Source organism: Drosophila eugracilis, unplaced genomic scaffold (assembly GCF_018153835.1).
Source record: "Drosophila eugracilis isolate 14026-0451.02 unplaced genomic scaffold, ASM1815383v1 contig_2155, whole genome shotgun sequence".
Lineage (NCBI taxonomy): Eukaryota > Metazoa > Arthropoda > Insecta > Diptera > Drosophilidae > Drosophila > Drosophila eugracilis.
Genome location: NW_024573039.1, coordinates 1,343,185 through 1,362,478, shown reverse-complemented (window position 1 = coordinate 1,362,478; position 19,294 = coordinate 1,343,185). Strand labels below are relative to the sequence as shown.

The following is a 19,294-nucleotide window of genomic DNA, read 5'->3' as shown; positions in this document are numbered from 1 at the left end:
TCTCTCTTTGCTGTTGTTATGTTATTGTTGATGCTGTAGCTGCATGTAATTGCCGCCATTTGCGTTGTCGTCGCCTCTCCTTCCGCCTTGTCTACTCAACCCTCTCTTCCTGTTGCTGCCTGTGCAGATAGTTAAGCCATTTTGTAGCCGGATGTGACTATTATGTAGGCCTTAGGTAGCTTATCTAATAAGCTTTTTCTTTGACGAAATACCTTTTATTTCCGAGTATAATGCTTTTTTTTATTAAGGATTTTGTAAATTCATTTTTATTTTCCATTATTTAGCTTGTCATTTGCCATTTGGATTTATTTAACTCGCGTATTTCGGCTGATTTTTGTAAGCGACAACACTGTCTCCTGTTCTCTTCCTCACTTTCGCTTTGTTGTTGTTAGTTTTACCTGTTGGCAGACAGACAAAAGCTTAACCAGCGGAAGAGAAGAGTTTTGCAATCATCGTCATCATCTCTCAGCGAGAGCGAACGGTACATCTATCCCCTCCCCCTCACTCATCCCCATCAAAACACCTCCGGCTCCCCTTCGTACACTCGGCTTGTTTAACTTTTGTAAGTTTGTTAAAGTTTTTGTTATGCCTGCTGGTATTTAGTATTTACCCCGCTGTCATTTTGATTAGTGCATTTTATTTGCATTCTTATGCAATTCACTTATTTGCAAAACTGATAAAGCTTCTAAAGTGGAAAATCAGTCGAGAGTGCGGGGAGGGGAAACGCTTGATAAATGATACGGGTGTGATCTTAGTAGCAGTGCGATAGGAGGGACACTTCTTATTAAAGATGATTATAATGAAACATGATCCTAATGATCTCCTAGGAGCCATTTATTAGTCTATAATAGTAAGTTAGATACTTCGCTATTTGGTATTACATCTGAAAAGTAGAGAGATATCCAGATCCTAGGCATGGCTCTCAAGGAAGTAGCGATCCATACTGATTATCTCGTCATTGGGTGCCATTAAATTAAGAGTCGGGGCCGTCGGGGGTACCGCTTCCATTCGATTGCTGGCCATGCCAATCGAATGACGATCGACCATTGGATCAAGACCAATGCTACAATTGCGACTGGTATTCCTTTCAACTCTGGTCTGTGATTGCAGCGAATGACGTTTAATATCCGCGTTCATAGGTTTCATAGAGGGTCCCTGCTTCTGATTAACATAGAGCTGCTCGAGAAGATCCCGGAAAAGCGATGGGTTCACATTGATGCTCACGCACATGAGCACGAACCAATCGCCATAGCCAACGTTGTTAAGAACTTCGCGCACTTGCGTCTTGGGCATTCCGCGCAAATGGGTGCGGAGCAGCTGAAGTCGTAACTCGGGGCAACAGAAAAGCAATAGCCGATAGAAGATATTGATGGTCGCCAGCATTGCGATGAATAGAAACCATACGTAAAGAACAGCGAAGATCTTTTCGTTTAGAATGTTTAGTGGCAGAACGCAGAGGATGTCCAGGACATTGGGAGTGCCGCTAGGGCCGTAAACGAACATTTCGCATTTGGCCACTTTGGGAAAAACACGGGAAGTCATTAGGTTCCATAAATTCCAATCGTAAACGGGTATGGCGGCCAGGGCGTGGATGTATTTGCGCCAGAAACCATTGAAAACCACATCCATTAGCCAGAAGTTCAATATCTATATAGGAGGTTATATATATAATCTGTACAATCCGGATTATGATTATAACACTCACGCTAATCAGAAGATTGAGTAGCTCGCAGAAGGCGTATTTGATTGAGTAGCAGCAGTGGATGGGAGCGAACTGGGCGCGAAAGTACTTGGTGAGCATCTGCAGGCGGTTACGATAGGTGGCCTCCAGGATGAGAGCGTCACCCACTTCACAGCACAGCTGTTCCATGCGCTGTCCCTCCCATACCTTCCACAGAAACGAGGGAAAGTAGAAAAGCAGGGACTGAAAGAGCAGGATCATAAAGACCCACTGGTAGTAGCGTAGATATAATCTCTTGGTAACGCCACGCGTTTCCGGCCCAACGCCCTCTGCAATCGAAATGACCCGGGCATATTGCTCATTGTGGGCCACCAAGGCACGCAGGCTGGTCAGATTAAAGGCTTCGGTGGCGGCCGAGGAGTAGAAGGGAAAATCCCAGCTATTGGAGCTATCCGTATCATCTTCGGTGGGCAGGATATAGGTGCCCATGGTCCAGCAATAGGACTGTACATACTCAATATTCTTCTCGGTACTGATGCACAGTATAGGCTCACCAAAATACTGTTTCGCGGACAACAGAAAGGTGCAAGTCAGCAGTATAACGATGGTGCACTTGGAATGCAACGTGAATATTGGATCATAGATTCGCACTGTCTTTAGGCGTAGATAATTCGAGAGAGGCTTGACGGCTGCATACATTTCTTATTTCGATTTCGATTTGGTTTTGGTTTGGTTTTTGGATTATCTGAAAAACTCCAGCTTACTTTGGCTCGATTCTGTTTGACAGTCCGAATTTATGTGTGGCAATAAATGACTTAAATGTCGTTTTTGATTAGGTTTCAGAGTTGCCAGGTTCTTGGATTTGTACGGTTTGGTTTTACGGGGTTGCTATCTTAGTAGCTCAGTTTAGCACTTGAAGTTCAAGCTCTTAAGACTTGCAAAATCAAAATTCAAGTCTTTTTAGTTCAGTTGTGTTTGATTTTCCATCAAACTTTCCTTGAAATGTTTGATAACGTCTATCAACTTTTAACTTTAAAACTTATAAATAACTAATCAGTATCCAAGCAATATTCCCAAACTAATTGCTAGCCAAATTATGTACAGATTGTTTAAAAAAAAAAAAACAACACAAAAAACAAAAACGTATTCTGGCCAAATTAATAAACATCGCTGAAAATTTGAATATTTGTTGGCCTGATTTGTGAACCCATCAATTGAGCACCATTTCCCCTGATGCGATTATGAAGAACAGTTTTCAATTCCATCCTGAACCGATGGCAGCAGTGGCGGGCCAACTAGGAGGAGTCCTACCCCGGTCGGGACTTTTCAAAAACTCCTCGTATGTATGAGGATCACGAGCTATGGGAACGCCAACGAATGGCAATAATAATAAAATGATTAATCGATGCTACATGACTGCATATACAAATAATTCCCAGCGGTGTGTCGTCATCAGCGTCATTACCCACATCGTCATCATCATCATTATCATCATAATCAGCAGTGAGTGGAGGAGGATGGATTGGAGTAGGGTAAGGGAGGGGTATAGAGTAGATGGTGGCATGCCAGCAAATACATCGTCATCAACATAATAATCATTATCATCATCATCATCGTTATCCGCGCCGGTGCAAATGTTTATTGTGGGAATTCGTTGGCTGCGACGTGTCGAGTGGCGCGGGCGGCGACTCCACCCGACTCCGACTGCTGCTACTACTGTCCAAGTTCCATCTCCAGACCCCATCTATCCATCCATCTAGGCAGCGCCATCCTCTGCTGCCCCTTCTGCTATCCTTCTCCTATTCCCACCACAATTCTGGCACGAAAAATTAAATTTATGAATTGTTTCATTTGTGCGTGACCAGAGCAGAGATTTACAATAATCAGAAATCGGGAATCTCGAATCAGGAGTCAGGGAACACGCTCAGGAGACTAATTAGTCCTGGCCGTAACGGGTATCCTATATATAAACGTTTGCCAAATTGTAATTATAATTTCTCGTGTCTGCCGATTGAGCTGCTGCTGCCCCTTGTATCCTCACTGGTCCCTCATTGATTCTTGTTTGGCCATAAAACGAGAATGACAATGAAATATGATTCGAATTTTGCCAGCAATTGCAAGCAAATCGAAAGCGAATGAAGAAGTCACAGGAGCGAGCCAAAAATTCTATACAAAATTACTAGCCTTGAGCTAATTAATTAAATGTTGTTTTACATACTTTGTAAGTGATTACTTATTGTATTATGCTACGGAATCGATTTTCCTTTGGCTTTAATTTAAAATAGGATGGGGTTGTGCTTCGAGCCTAAGCTCTAAATGCTGATGATTTGTTTTTTGTTTTTGTAAATCTTTACTGTGTATGAGCTTGCTCGCCCGTAAGCTTTGAGCGCTCGCAGCTGTGATATTTCACCAACAATTTTTCGTTTTCATCTTTCCGCCTCATTCCGTCGCTAACTTTTCTTCTTTCTTCTCCGATCATCTTAGAACCCCAGCACTGGAATTCATTCCTTATAACTTCTGTTTTCACTTTGGTGTTTACTTCATATTGAGAATGGGTGATGATTTGGTTAGCAAAAAGAAGTGTTTTCCTTTCTCTCAGTGCACTGCTGCAAAGCAACACAAAAGCGTCACTAAATATGTGCAAGTTTTCTTGCAGTTGTGTAAATAAAAGCTCTGCCGTAAAAGGATTTTTATCAAAAAGGAAATGAAGAGGTTCTTTGGCCTTCAGTGGAAAGTGTTAAGATTTAACCTTCACCTTTTGTTATTAATAACAACATAATCATAAAGAAAAAGGGATAAAGTATTGACACCAGATCATTGGGGCACACAATGGGGCGTTAACCGATGCACCAATCAATCGCAGCCAGGTGCTGATCCTGATATAGTCAACTCAAACAACTCCAGCCAGGCATCCGCTGCCCATTGCTGTCGATTGCTGCCCATTTGGAGCCCATAAAAGTTCGCTGACAGCTTTTTAAATATTTATTTAAATAAAATTCATTATTTAAAGCGATTTTTCATTGACCACAAAAACCGAAAAACGTTTGCTGTGGGTGGGGTGAAGTTGGGTTGGGTTTTTTACCTCCTCCTCCTCCACCCGCCATCAGAAAGGATGGATGGCTGGCTGGCAGAATGGATGGATGGGTCGAAAGGATGGATCTGGCCCGCGAACATTGCTATGTTGGGCCAGGCTGGCTATATGGGCTACGCGCATTTCGTGCTTAAATAAATAAATTTAACAATTATGCGTGGTTGCGGTTGTTTTGGCTTTGATGGAGCCGAGGCATAATCCTATTACCGGGCGATTCGCCAGTTGCCACTTTTCCATTCAACAGTGGCTCTCCCTTCCATCATTTGCATTGCCCTCGCAACCCTCTGATTTTCCACTGGTCATTGGGAAAGCCATCCAGCCCCACCATGGATGGATGGATGGATGGGATGTAACTCCTGAATGCGGTGGACCTGCTGCTGAACTGCAATATGGTCAATGGTCGATGTTGGTTTACTTTTCTGCATAAATATGGGTAAAGCCAAAGCAGCATTCCGCCGCCAGCCTCTGGGAAAGCTTTCACTCTTTCCGCCGATTATTTGATGCCCAATTTAGTTAAACTTTGTTAAAGTTGGCTACGATTTTGGCGTATATATTAACGTGGCTTGTATTCATTTCCATAATTGCCGTTGTTATGGCCGAGTAATGGGTGTTTTTGTGATTTAGTTCTGCATTGCAAATATATATATATATAGTCATATTTTTAGATATATATATAATGATATATAGATAGCCTTTTAATTATCAGCTTGTACTCATTTGATGGCTGTTTATTATCTGAAGCAATTTTCATTATTTGATTTATTCGATTATATCGCTTACCTCTTTATTTACTTTCAAAAATTATGACTTTCAATTAGTTTTTCTCTCTCATTTTTTATTTTTAAATCGATATATCTAATAATCACTATCACAATTTAAAGCGTTTAATTAGAGAGACTTTGATTTAATGATAGATGACAGGTCAAACAACAAATGGCAATTGTTGTAATGGACGGCAGGCGTGGGAAAACTCACTATTAAATCATAGTTTTTCCCAGCCAAAAAATATGTTAAATAAATCGACTAAAGATTGGGAATTTAATTAATTGTGACAGAATTTAAAATTACTTATAATTTATTTAGGATTTTCTATAAATTAAAGTGGTTTTAGTTAAGCTTTTACAGCTACTTACCTGCCCTCCTTCAAATACTTAACTTTAAGTTGCAAGTCTTTGCTTGGCTTCTGGCCATTGGGCCTTGTTGATGGGCGGCTGATGAAAGGGCGTGCCCCTTAGCAGTTCCAAAGAGAGATATGCGGTTGGGTTGTCTGTCGTGTGTCCTTCGCCTCCGGAATAGGGGCCCAGGTCTTGTCAAATGCACTTGAAATGCGCGACCGCTCACCGACCAACCGTTGACGTCGTCACCACTTGGAAAAGGATTTCCCTGCCGCATCCGTCGCTCAAGATTCTCCCTTTTTGGGCTTCCCTGCCACTTGACTCGAAATTTATGCGTTTAATAATGCATTGTACAGAGGGACGTCCAAGTTCCTGGGAGCGGTGCTCTCTATGATGATGGGTCCCGAGTTGACCTCAAAGGCCACATCATCATCATCGTCGTTGTCGTTGTCTTTGGGGGGCTCTTCCCGTTATTATGTGCCAACATGGTCGTCAATATGATGTCGTTGGCCAAGACAAAGACTAAGGCCAAGTTAAATTAAAGGCGACGATATCAGCATATGTTACGAGTATGTGGCAGGCTGTATGTGTGTGTGTGGCAGGCAGGCTGTATGTGCGTATGTGCCCTGACATGTTCCTGCCGTGCATTGTTCGATTAATGACTTAACGACGTGAGTTGAATAACTTTGATTTAGTGTCATCTCATTTTGCGTGCCACAACCAAAACAACACACATGCATGCGATGTGGCAAGTTCTCTTTAGATGAAGAAGAAGGCAACCCAGACTCTTCAGCTAATTATATTTATTTACTGGTCGTGCCCTAGAGTTAGATATGGTAGATGGTAGTGGTGCCTGCCTGCCTGGCCTGGCTGCCTGCCTTGAGCCTTTAATTATTATCAGAATCCCCTTAGCAATCAAATGGTGGCGCATGATGAACATATTTGATATGATATTCCCAGCAAAGAAGCTGGCCGTCTCTCTAGTATCTCATCTAAATCTTAATCTTTATCTTAATCTAAGAAGAATGGTTAAAGGTGGCAAGAAGTAAGTAGACATTTCAAGTGACTGGAAGTTAAACGATGGGGATTTCGGAACCCATTGGCTGATTAAATCTTAAGTTCTTTCAATTAGTTTAACATTTCTTGGGGGCGTATATATGAACCTGATTCGGAACGAGATATATTGTAATATCTTAAAGTTTTGGTCTGTCTTTCTCTCTGTCCGTCCGTCTGTCTGTTCGCTTGTCCACCTGTCCGTCCATCTGTTTGTCCGTTTGTCCGTCCGTCTGTCTGTCCGTATAAACGTATGAAAGGTAAGTTCTCAAGAACTATAAGCGATACAAAGTTAGAATAAAGCATGCAGATTCTTAAAGAGCCTATGCAGCGCAAGTTTATTTCAGTGTCTTGCCACGCCCATTCTAACGCCTACATAACACGAAAAACTATAAAGGCTGACCCCTTAGAAACTATAAGGACTAGAAGTTTAGAATTATTCAAGAGATGCTCAGGGTTGTTTTATCATCCGACCACAACCACTTTAACGTCCATGAATAGCGAAAAACTGTGGCGTTCATTATTATTATCAATACTTATCGATTTATCGATTTTTGTTTAAATACTTTTTAAAAAATGTGAGCCCTGAAATGAACAGTGACGTCATAAACAGTTATTAAACATGATTTTTGAGGTTCTGGTCAATAGATGGCGCTAGTAAAGTGTTTATATTTATTACCAGAATGATTTTGATACTGATTAGCACAGTAATGGGTATGTTCTGGTCTCGGCCATCGACTATAGCGTTTCTTCTTGTTTAAATATTAAAAGGTAGATATTATGATACAGGATTTAGTATTACAATTTCCTTTTTTTAAACTACAGTTTGAAAACTTTGTAATGTTTTTGTTGGGAAGTAATGTGAGGCTTCTACTTAGTCCATATATACTTAGAAAAATGGGGAAAAAGGTTTTCAGATGTTTCCAATTTCACATAAAAACATGGTAGAACATAAACTATTAGCTAAAATATTATGGGAAAATTTAGATATTTTCTTTGTGGCTTTTAAATTATTTAACAAAATAATCTTAACATTGACCAGCTTTAAGCCTCAGGAGTGACCTTTGACTGTATATATATAGCATATCTAATGCAAGATTCCCAAGCTACAAACATAATCAGTAATCCGTGACTATTTCCCAAAACTGCAGTGAAAAACAGTTTGGTTTCTAATTACCAGCAAGCTGATCTTGTTTCTGTTTGTGTTTAGCTTGTTGGTGGGACTTTTGTGTGCTGCAACTTTCGTTCAATTTGGCATTAGTAATTTGGAATTGTGGTAGATGACTCCTATTCCTCTTCATTATGTTTAGCAACGCTTCCATTTCACTGCAGTTGACCAACAGGCCCAATTTTCGAGGACCGTTTCGGGTTCGGATTCTCTCCTCTGATCACGTTTAATTAGCTCTAATGAATGGGTCGGCTGACAGGGCACGTCGTCTAACGTTTCCTGAGCTAGTTTTTCGAGGGGCAAAACGACGTATTGTCGGTGGAATTTCCCACACGATTTTCTATTAGTACATAGTCCATGACCCCCTCCAACGCCTCCCCAAAAAAAAAAAAAAAAATCTATTCCCGTTTTCCCGCCTGTTGTCCGGCTGGCTAGCTAGGGCTCGGAGGGCTTTGGCTCGTTATTTGTAATTTGTTGTAAGTTTTTGTTTCAGTTTATATACCCAGTATATCCCTGTGGCCATGGGGGTATGATGTTTTCCTCATTTCGTATGTACCATGGAGGAAAATGCTGTTTTGGTTGTATTTTTAGGGATTAGCTTTCATTATTATTTGGATTGCTTCTTCCTCTTAACGAGATATGGGTCCAAAAAGGGGAAAATTAAATCTCAAAACCGCCCGCCTGGAAGTATGCTAAAAAGTGTCATACTAAGAGCTAGTTCAGCGGGTATTTTCAAGTCGTGACTGGTCATCTCTTAACCTTCTGCCCAGTTATTGTTAAAGTCGGCCCTATGCTCGCCAGTTGCTTGCCACACATGCTGTCCACACTCCTTGGCCTTTCTGGAACCCTCTGCCTCTCTCTGTCCCATACCCTCTTGCTAACACGCCCTTTGGCCGCCTCAGCTAGAGAACCGTCGTTGCTTTTATCGACATTGAAATGTGGCCCCAAAACAGTTTCAGCTCATAAAAATACAATTTGCTGCTGCTTATTTTTTACGATGCACCAGAGGGCGATGCTTGGTTGGTCGGTCGGTCCCGGGGTCTTGGCTCTGTGTCTCATATCCTGTCCGATTAGCTCGGACTGCTCCTTGTTGGTGGCATTCAAAAGTATGAGGACCAGGACGACGAGGACCAAAACTAGCACCAACGCCTTTGCCGTTTGCCCAATCGTTGGCCAAAAACTATTTTCGAGCATGAAATGGTGCGGACACATGCTCCAAGTGCGTCCAATGTCCATTTTTCCCCACACGAATACGCTTTCTTTGGAGTGAGGTATGTTGGTGAATTGGGGAGAGATGGAAAGAAAGATCTTTAATTTGTATCTTTTGGTTTAAAGTATCTTTCTATCTATATTTTAATCTAATGAAATTACTTAGTAAGCTTATGAATGTTTTTAAACGGCAAACTAAGATTAAAAGTTTGTCAATAAAAACTAATTTTTGGGATGTAGTATCAGATATATTAAATATTTTATTACATGATTTGACTTAAGACAAGTTTTTAGTGACTTAAACATATTTGATTACTTTTTATTTGGTTTTTAAAGCTTAAATGGAATCTTATACAGAAAATAGATAAACTTAAAAAGCAATATTATTAAAAATAAAATGGTCTTATAGATTTCTTCTTTATAGAATGCATTTTTAAGATATATCAACATAAAACTGAATATAATTAGATAATATATTAGAATTGAGTGTATTTAAAACTGCTAAGCAGAAATTAAATTCCATAACTTAAAGATTTGCTTTAGAAATGGGAATCCATGAGAGTTTAGAGTTTGAAAGTTTGGATTTCTAAGATTCCTTATAAAATGTATTTTACAAAATACAGTTCTTTCTCATCATTGGAACTCATTAACTCGTTTGAATTGAGTATATTTCAAAGAACTACTTCGAAGTTAATAACTTGTACTTAAAGATTTAATTCGGAACAACGAAAAAGAAGTAGGATTAAAGAGTTTTGGTAAATAGGATTCCCAAAATTTCTAAAATTCTTGATAAAAAATATATTTAAAACTCTTAAATAGCAATCCTTGAAAGCTTAATGAGCTTTGTGAGTGACGATTCCTAAGATTGCTAATAAAATGTTTTTATAGAATAAAGTTACTTGTAACTAAAAAAATATATTAGAACAGGGGTTATAAGGAACTGATTTAATGTTAAAATCTAAACCTTTTAAGTTTGATGAAGGAAAGTTAAACACGAAGTAAGATTAAAGAGTTTTGGTAGTTAAGATTCCTAAGATTTTTTATTTAGAAAATCAAATCCAAGTAAGATTATCGAGTTTCTTAGTTAGAATGCTTAAAATTCTGTATAAAAGGTAGATTAAAAGTGAAGTTACCCATGGCTAACTAATATATTGGAAAGATAGCTTATTTAACATAACGTTTTGATTTAGAAAAAACAATCAAAGTAAGCTTAGCGAGTTTTCTGAGCTAGGAATTCTTCAGATTCTTTATAAAATGTATTCCTTAAATAAATTTACCCATAATTAAAGAAATATCTTAGAACCGAAAGTATTATAAGCTACTAATAGGAAATAAATATATTTAACTAAAAGATTTAATTTAAAAGAAACCCAAAAACGAGGTGGAATTGAAGACTAAGAGTTAGGATCCCAAAGTTAGGGTATAAACAGTTCGCTTGACCATTGAAAGCAGCGCAATGGTGTTTCCTTTGTTTTGTCTATTTGGTATTTTTTTTTGTTTGTTTGTTTGTTGCTTTTTTTTTTGTTTGGTTTTCGTTGCGTTTGTGGTGGTTGGAGGGCAAGTGAGAGAGTGGGCAGGGGAGGCGTGGTCACATGCAGCTGGGCTCCGGCATTTAAAACGTTTAAGGGATTTGTTTATGTGCCGAAGCGAGTTGGACTGTTGGACAGGCTTGAACTGAGGACTGGACTAGTTCAGGTGGCTGGACATGGACATATTTCGCTTCCGTTTCTCCATTTCGAATTGGCAAAAGTTCAGCACAGCACCACCACCCAGCCTCCCCTTCCACCAAACAAAAGGCATAAAAACAATGAGCGACCAGACCGAGAACGGCCTGAATGAATGAGCCTATCTATTCATAATCCTGCTTAATAATCCTATGACCCATTCTGTTCTCCCCTCTCCACGCTTTACTCCACACTCTTGCCCTGACTTACATTTGCCCTCTCGAAGCTGGGTCAAGCTGCTTGTTTTTGGGATTTCCGGGTAGGTAGGGTGAGGGGTGAGGGAGGGATATTAAATAAATTAGCCGTAATTTTGGAAAATAAAACTTAAAATAGAGTTGCAAAAAGTAAAATAATATTGACATATATTTATTGATATAAATAGTAGAGTAGTATTTGGGATAATTTATGTTTGTGATTTAAATAGTTTAGCTTAGGAAATTAGATTTTTATAACCATAAGTGATTACTAGAGTAAACGGTTGTATTACATTCGTTGAAGAGTATGTAACAGGTAGAAGGAAGCGTTTCCGAACCTATAGAGGATATATAATTGTTCAGGATCAAAAGCCGAGTCCATTCAGCTATGTCCGTCTGTCCGTTCGTCTCTCCGTTCATCTTTCTGTCCGTCCGTCTGTATGTTCGTCCGCCTGTATGTCCGTATGCTCGTCCGTTCGTCTTGTCGTCTGTGCATCTTTTCGTCCGTCCGTCCGTCCATCTGTCTGTCCGTTCGTCTGTCTATCCGTATGTCCGTTCTTCTTATCATCTGTGCATCTTTTTGTCCATCTGTCTGTCCATCCGTATGTCCGTTCTTCTGTCTGTTTGTCCGTCCGCCCGTCCGTACGTCCGTCTGTCCGTATGACCTCTGAGATCTAAAGATCTATAAGAGATACAAAGTTGAGATAAAGCATGTAGATTCTTGAGATGCCTACGCAGCTCGAGTAGGTTTTTCAACCTGCCACGCCTACTCTAAAAAGCTGTGGCGTCCATAATATTTAGATTTATGATCCATTTCGATCTTGTATAACATTTTTTGTTTGTCAATATCTATAGATTTACCTTTGGTTTAAAATCGGAGCATTATCGGAGCTATTTAAAAAAACATGTAGCTTAGAAGACCTTACCACGGACCAGGGTCAGTGACGTCACATTACTGTCAGTTAGTAAACATGCAACAGGTGGCGCTTTGTACATTTCTGCTAGTAAAATTAATGTTTAAAAATTGGGTAAAATAGTAAAGGTTACCTTATAGTTGCGATATTCGTCGACCTTAGCGTTTCTTCTTGTTTTTTATAAGGATTAGATTTACTAAAGGTTGGTTTTTGATCCTTGAATCTACTTCCATTCTATATATCAGTTTATTATCCCAATTAATCTGAGTTTAGCTCCCCCCGTTTTTCCCTTTCCAATTTCTATTTTCTATATTATATTATATTATATATATAGCATATATATATTATCCTTTGCATTCGATTAGATCCTTTTGAACACACACATGTAGTCACACTCGCACATCTACTGTATGCACACAGGCCACATCAAAGCTATATATATCCGTTCATATATATGTATATAGTTGCTTATATGTATTAAGCATGGTGGTCGGTGCTGTGAAGGGGGAGTGGTATGTGGGTGTGGCAGGGCGAAGTGCGTGCGGTTATAGTGATAGAGGTTTTGTGGGCGGGCTGGGAGTCTAGGATAGGATGGGAAGGACGCTGCAAAGTCGGTGCGGAGCCATTGCACTTATTGTATAATTATGCAGTTTAATGAATACTAAAAAGATGCCAGACTGCTGTGGGTAGGGTGTGTGTGGTGGGCGTTGCATTGGCTTGGTTTTTCGCAATAAATACAAAGCTGCGTTGTGGTGGGTGGAGAGAGAGTGAGAGAGGGGGGGAGGGTTTAAGCCGCAGCACAGAAAAAGCAAACAAAAAGGCAGCAAAATGAAAATAAACGTATGTATAAAATTAAGAAAACGAAATGAAGAACATGCAACAGCAGGCATGTATATGTAGGAGTGTGTATATATATATATATATATAAATATATATATGTGTGTGTGTGTGTATCTTTTTGTAAGAGAATGTCCTTGTGTGTGTGTGCGAGTGGTCCGCCATTTTGATTATTATAGTTATTATTGCGCCGGGTTAGGGGGGACCTGAGCGAACGAGCGCTGCAGCGCAAAATGTGTTGCAGCATTTCAGGCGCCGTGGGCACCACAAAATGCCGGACAACTCGACTCGGCCACTTTAGCACAGTTCACTAGAGTATCTTCTCCTTCTTCTGCAGTTCTCCTTTACCCTTTTTTAACCCTTTACCTCCCAATCCTCCTCCCTCCTCTGTGAAGATAACGATGCGGTATTTAACATAAAACGTTTTGCTTATTGCCCTGCCTGTGCCACCCACTCGGCAGCCATCTTTTTCAACCATCTGTGGAGTTATTTTCCGGTTTTTAGGGCAAGGATTGATACTCTCGACGTTTTGCTTCCGGTTTAATGCCACTTGGCTTGAGTGGAACTCCGGGAAACTATCTCTTTCGGAGGGCAATATTTGCATAAAATGATTGTAATTGAAAAGAGCAGGTAGTTAGGGTATGTCGTAGTTTTTAGGGATGATCAATAATTTGGAATATTTTTGGGGTTTTGGGTTGGGAAAGTGCATTCTGGCTGGAACTATAGCTAAGAGCTACCTAACAGAAATTGCATTTCGTGATTCGATGTCTAAATTCTTATGATAAGTCCATCGTTTCCCACCGGATTGAAGTTGGATCATGAGCATATATAGAGTGGCCCACGGAAGATTTTCGTAAAACGCAAACCTTCTACTAAATATCTGACACATTGACAATGAAATTCGAAATGTCAAAGTCAAAATTATATCAAAAAGCAAACGCTACAGGGGCGACCCTGTATAATAGGTTTCCTTTCAATCTAGCATATTACTATGATTGCTGATTAGAAATCAGGCTATAGAGAGCACCAATTAATTAGTTTTTGTATATATTTCCTTTTCGACAACTCAACTTTGAGTTCTGGAAAGAAGAGAACCCAAAAAATGTACCTAAGGAAACCTTCCTTAATCTGAAAATGAAATTGAAAAAGAGGCCTGACCTGTATTTAAGGTTTTCTTTTGCCTTTGTAATTAGTATTCCTTGTCCAGCTTAAAAATATCCGCGGAGTATCCGGACTTGGCAGACATTTACCGACAGGAGCGGCAAATATCCGCACTTAAGCTTGAACTTTACACTTTCTACTTTCTACTCTCTATTTTCTGGCCATCTTGCAAACTGTTCTTTTTTTTTTTAATCTGCTTCTTCCTTGAGCTGCGTATATGTGTGTGGGGGCGTCTGTAAGTGTGCGAGTGTGTCATTTTATGCATGAATTTTTTAATAGCTTAAATATGCGCCAATAAAACTTTAGCACGCTCATCTTATCGCCAGCGCCTAGCAAGTTCTGAAGAAAAACCCAACCCCACCGCCGTCAGAGATGACCTCCTCCTTCTCGGACCACTTTCCTCCACCCTTTGTGACCGCCTCACGTAGCTAATAAAAGCCCGTGGAGGGAGGTTGAGGGCGGCGGTGTGTTGGATTCTGAAGCAACGATGGCAGCTGCCGACATGGTGTGCCATGCACGTGCTCATCCACCTGCAGCAGGTGATGCCACTAGCTCGAGCACCACCACCCCTCTTCGTATTCACCACCCACCACCCGGCACTTGGTGGCATCTTGACTCTTAACTAGCTAACTTGATAAAACTACAAAACTATACAATAAATATGCAAAAAAGGCGAAAAAAACGTGTGAAAAGAAGCGCAAGGTGGAATTAAGCTGGGAACAAGGTGCAAAGAGTGGTGAATAGGTAGGAAAAGAAGGAGGAAGAGAGATTGAGAAGTACGGAATCCTGCAGAGCATTTCGAGTGCCTCGTAAGTGAGGCGGAAGGTTAGCTATTTATTTAGTAACACTCGAAAAAAATAAACCACTTGACTAAAGGATTTTACGGACATACAATGACAGGAAAAAGAGCTCCCTTTTGGGAAAGGTTTTTAGTTTTGCTACGGAAAGTGTAAAAAGTAGATGGAATTTTTTAAAACTAAGAATATTTGTCGAGGATTATCTTTATTATTGATTTTTTGGATGAAATACTTTTGATACCCATTACTCGTAGAGTGAAAAGGCATATTGTATTCTTTGAAAAGTGTGTAACAAGTAGCAGGAAGCGTTTCCGACCGTATAGAGGATATATTTATATTATTGATCAGGATCAAAAGCAGAGTACATTTAGCCATGTCCGTCCGTTCATCTTTCATCCGTCCACCTGTCCGTTTATCTTTCCGTCCGCCCATCTGTCCGTTTATCAATCCTTCCGTCCATCTGTCCGTTTATCTTTCCGTCCGCCCATCTGTCCGTTTATCATTCCTTCCGTCCATCTGTCCGTTTATCTTTCCGTCCGTCTATCCATCCGTCCGTCTTTTCGTCCACCTTTTTTTCTTATGTCTGTTAGTCCGTCCGTCTGTCCTTGCTTCTGTCTGTCCGTCAGTCTTTTATTTATTATTGATCAGGATAGCCGAGTCGATATAGCCCTGTCCGTCCGTATTTCCGTTTGTCTGTCCGTCCGTATGAACGCGGAGATCTCAGGAACTACAGGAGATACAAAGTTGGTATTAAGCATGCAGATTTCTACACTGCGAATGTATATGACACGCCCACTTTAACGCCCAAAAAACACGAAAATCTAAAATCACTGAGATGATCACAGGAACTATAAGAGCTAGAAAGTTGGAAATAAGCATGTATAAACTTGATGGCAGTACATCCTGAGGAGAAACTATTATCCGGCCATGCCTACTCTTACGCCCATCAAACTAGAAAACGCATTCAGCTTGTTGTAGTAATGCTGAGATCTCGGGAAGTATAAGAGATTCTATCTCTTATAGTTGGGTTTACGTTAAAAAAAGTTTAACAGGAACTGGAAGCTGAGAGTTTTCTTGGCCCGATAAGTTAAGTTTATTTTAAAGTTTTTAGTTTAAAAGTTATATACTTAGCAGTTATTGATTTTAAGCCAAAACAGAAACAAGTTAAGGGCGAAAATGTAACAAAAGTGTAGCAAAATGCAAGAGAAAAGATTTTTTTTTAAAATCACAAAAACAGGACTTACTAGTTCCATTTCAATTAATCCATTTTGAAGTTTGAAATGGTGCTGATGCTGCTGCTACTGCTGCACTCCACTTAATAGATTCTAACAAAATGTTATAAAATGGAAAATTGAACTGGCATATAATGTCCTTAGCAGGACACACACCTGGCCAACGTGCAAGTACAAATGTTTTCTGATTTGATTCGAAACTGGTTATAGTCCCCCTGCCCCCTGGCCCCTTTGCTACCTGGCCAATTTGGTATTCTCATTTCCATTTTAACACAAGCCCACTTTTACGGCTCAAATATGCGGAACTTTTCCACTTTACACCTCCGTCCCAGTCCAGAGGATGCCAACATTCCCTGAAAGAGAGGAGATGCGTGTGCGTGTGAATGGATATGGGAATGGATATCGGAATGGGAATTGGCATTGACATTGGCATAGTTTTATTTTGCCAATATCATCCTCTTCTCGACTTCTTTTCAGTGTTATAGGCTTGTTATTTCATTAGCATAATCAAATCGCCGGAGGGAAGGAAGCTCTTGTCAGTCGGTCGTTAATGCTTGTAACAGGCGGGGGCGTGCCTGATCGTATATCTTAATTCTTAAGTAAGATACTTAGTTGTTGTTGCCTCTATGTCTATGTTAGGTTCTCCTTTCAAGTGGCATCATCATCATCCAGTCACCTCCTCTCCTCACTTTTCAATCAATTCCCATTGCCATCTCACCGTTGTTGTTTCTTGTAGCGCCTTTGTACCTCTTTGCTGCCACTTTCACCCCTTCCTTGCTTTCAGCTTTCACTGCAACTGTCGTTCCGGTGGCAAATCTCAGCTGAACGCGCCATCATCTTCGAGGCAATGTTGTTGGCGATATAACAAGGACAAAACCAAGAAAGCCCCCAGCTCAAACCCTAAACCCAAACCCAAAACCCAAACCCAATCTCAATCCCAAACCTAAAAGCTGAAGTTCGAGCTGTTTGCGCTTTTCTCGCCCGCCAAGGCGCGACAAAGATGTAAACTGAAAGAAATAGAAAGTGACTTGAAGATATTTTCCAACTGTTTCTGTTAAGAAAAGTAATCCCTCAAAAATGTTTCATATTCAACTTGAAAATCAGTTCCAAGGATTCTGTCTCCAATATTTCTTTATAAATCAAAGTAAAAAACATTTTCTCTCAGTGTTTAGAGTGTGACACGTTAGTGAGAAGTTACGAAAAAAAAGTTGTGCGTTTTGCATAAAGTGCGCTTATCCCCGCAGGATATGACTGGCAATGACGCGAGGCAGTCCCATACCTGCTATGCTCCCGGGAGGATCCCTCAGCTTCCCAGCTTCCCTAGCTTTTCTGCTCTCTCTCCACCTCCGATGTCCCTGATATCGCGTTGTCCTCGTGGTAACGCTTCTGGTTATGCTCTGTCTAATTTCACTCAAAGCTAGTGGAAAGAGATAGGGATAGGGATAGAGAAAGACAGACAGAGAGTGAGAGAGAGCGAACACTGTGACAAGTCCGGAGTTCCCGCTCATCGTCTTAGCTTTTCAATTGCACGTGCCGAAATGCAGGTGGATGTCTGTCAGGTGGCATTTCCGTTCCGTTACTCCTCCTTGTGCCCCCACAATGATGCAGCTTCGTTTTCAACAGTGTATGTGTGTGTCGCTGTGTCTGTATATGTGTGTGTGAATGTCCTTTTTCCTGTCGCTTTGTGAGAACGTTCTGTGTATTTGTGCGCTTCTGTGGTTCTGTCTCTGCGCCTGTCGCTCGCTTTTGAGCTCCGAGCTTTGATTTATGTTAACGCTACCTGAAAACCCCTTTTCCCCCCCTTAGAGGGTACAATGGTTGTACCCTCCTCCCCTCGCCGTATATATCTCCAGCCTGCATCTGCTGGGAACACGGGATAATGGTCAAGTGAATTACGGCCAACAAATTCAGAGAAGCCCCAAATGCTCATATGCACAAAGGCGTGAATTTAGAAGGGGGAGTAGGTGTGGGTGTGTGTTAGTGACTTGGTTGATTGAAAAAAAAAAGGATTTTTAAGAAGAATTTGGCTTAAGATTTTGATTTTGAAGTATTGTCTGAAGTGGAAAGTTTGCTGACTACGCTTATAATTTGCTTAATATCCTTCTTTTCATGCGTTGATGTAGCATACTCTTAGGCGTGGTTAAGCTTTAACTGCCAGTTAACCTAAGAAATTCAAATTTGATGGAAAAGCCTTTGTTTGATTTCGATTTCGAGTCGTCTTAAGCTTAATTTATCAACGAAAAATATTTAAACCTATTAAAATCCGGAATTAAATCCAATTCCTCTATCGGTTTTCCCCTGTAAGTATCAGATTCCCTCTTAATGCCACTTCTCTGCCCCCTTCCCCCGTCTATGCCCCTTCCCATATCTACATACAAACTGGTTATTCCCATTGGGCTTTCCTTACGCTCAGCCCTATTCGCAGGTATCTCATTGTCCTTCCGCCTGCTTGCCACAGTTCGCCTCCAATTGATGGGACTTAATCCGCTAATGCAACTTACTCGACCGGTGCAGCAGGTCCTGCCTTTGTGTTGTGTCGGCAGCAGGACCTGTCAGCTGGTCCTCAAAGTGCAGCAGGCAAAGGCAAAGATGCATAAGATTTTGTATTGAACGATTTCAATTAGTTTGGAATAATAATAGGTTGAAAGGTTTAAGCTTAAAGGTTTGGGTTAAGTTGAAGTTGAAAATTGCAACAATTTTTAATACATATTTAAAGTCAGCAACTTAAAATATTTATTAAAAATATTTAAAGCCAGCAACTTTAAATATTTATTAAAAATTGTTTCAATTTTCAATTTAAATCAGTAAATCTTATGTAAGAAAAACTTTTGTGTATTTTTTTAAACTAAGTCCAAAGAAAGACCAAAAAACATCTTACTAAACAGGAAATTCCATGTTAAAAAATAGTCACGAATATGTTAAGGAATTTTTAATTTAAGCTAGACTTAAACCTGACATAAATTTGGCTTAAACTTGGGTTAAACTCGGCTTACACTTGGGCTTAAACTTGGGTTTAAGCTTGTGCTTAAGCTTGTGCTTAAGCTTGGCTTAAACTTTACTCAAACTTAGCTTAAACTTTTCTCAATCTATACTCAACCTTCACTTAAACTTAAAATAA

At 40.2% G+C, this 19,294-nt stretch overlaps 1 protein-coding gene and 1 long non-coding RNA gene across 10 annotated transcripts in view; one reads left to right on the top strand and one right to left on the bottom strand.

Moving 5' to 3' along the window:
• Positions 1 to 19,294, top strand: part of LOC108105024 — a 130,393-nt gene that overhangs the window by 19,542 nt on the left and 91,557 nt on the right. The window lies entirely within an intron of this gene.
• On the bottom strand, positions 820 to 2,483 carry LOC108105021 (innexin inx6). Its single transcript, XM_017211419.1, has 2 exons — positions 1,706 to 2,483; positions 820 to 1,647 (listed from the first exon to the last, which is right to left on the bottom strand). The coding sequence occupies exons 1-2, from the start codon at positions 2,378 to 2,380 to the stop codon at positions 910 to 912; spliced, it is 1,413 nt and encodes a 470-aa protein (XP_017066908.1). The 5' UTR covers positions 2,381 to 2,483; the 3' UTR covers positions 820 to 909.

What these genes read in the sequence shown, in the direction of transcription:
- LOC108105021 (XM_017211419.1), bottom strand. Translation starts at nt 2,380, where the DNA reads ATGTATGCAGCCGTCAAGCCTCTCTCGAATTATCTACGCCTAAAGACA. An exon ending in TACTCAATCTTCTGATTAGC is followed by an intron (nt 1,648 to 1,705) that starts GTGAGTGTTATA and finishes CCTCCTATATAG; the next exon opens with ATATTGAACTTCTGGCTAAT.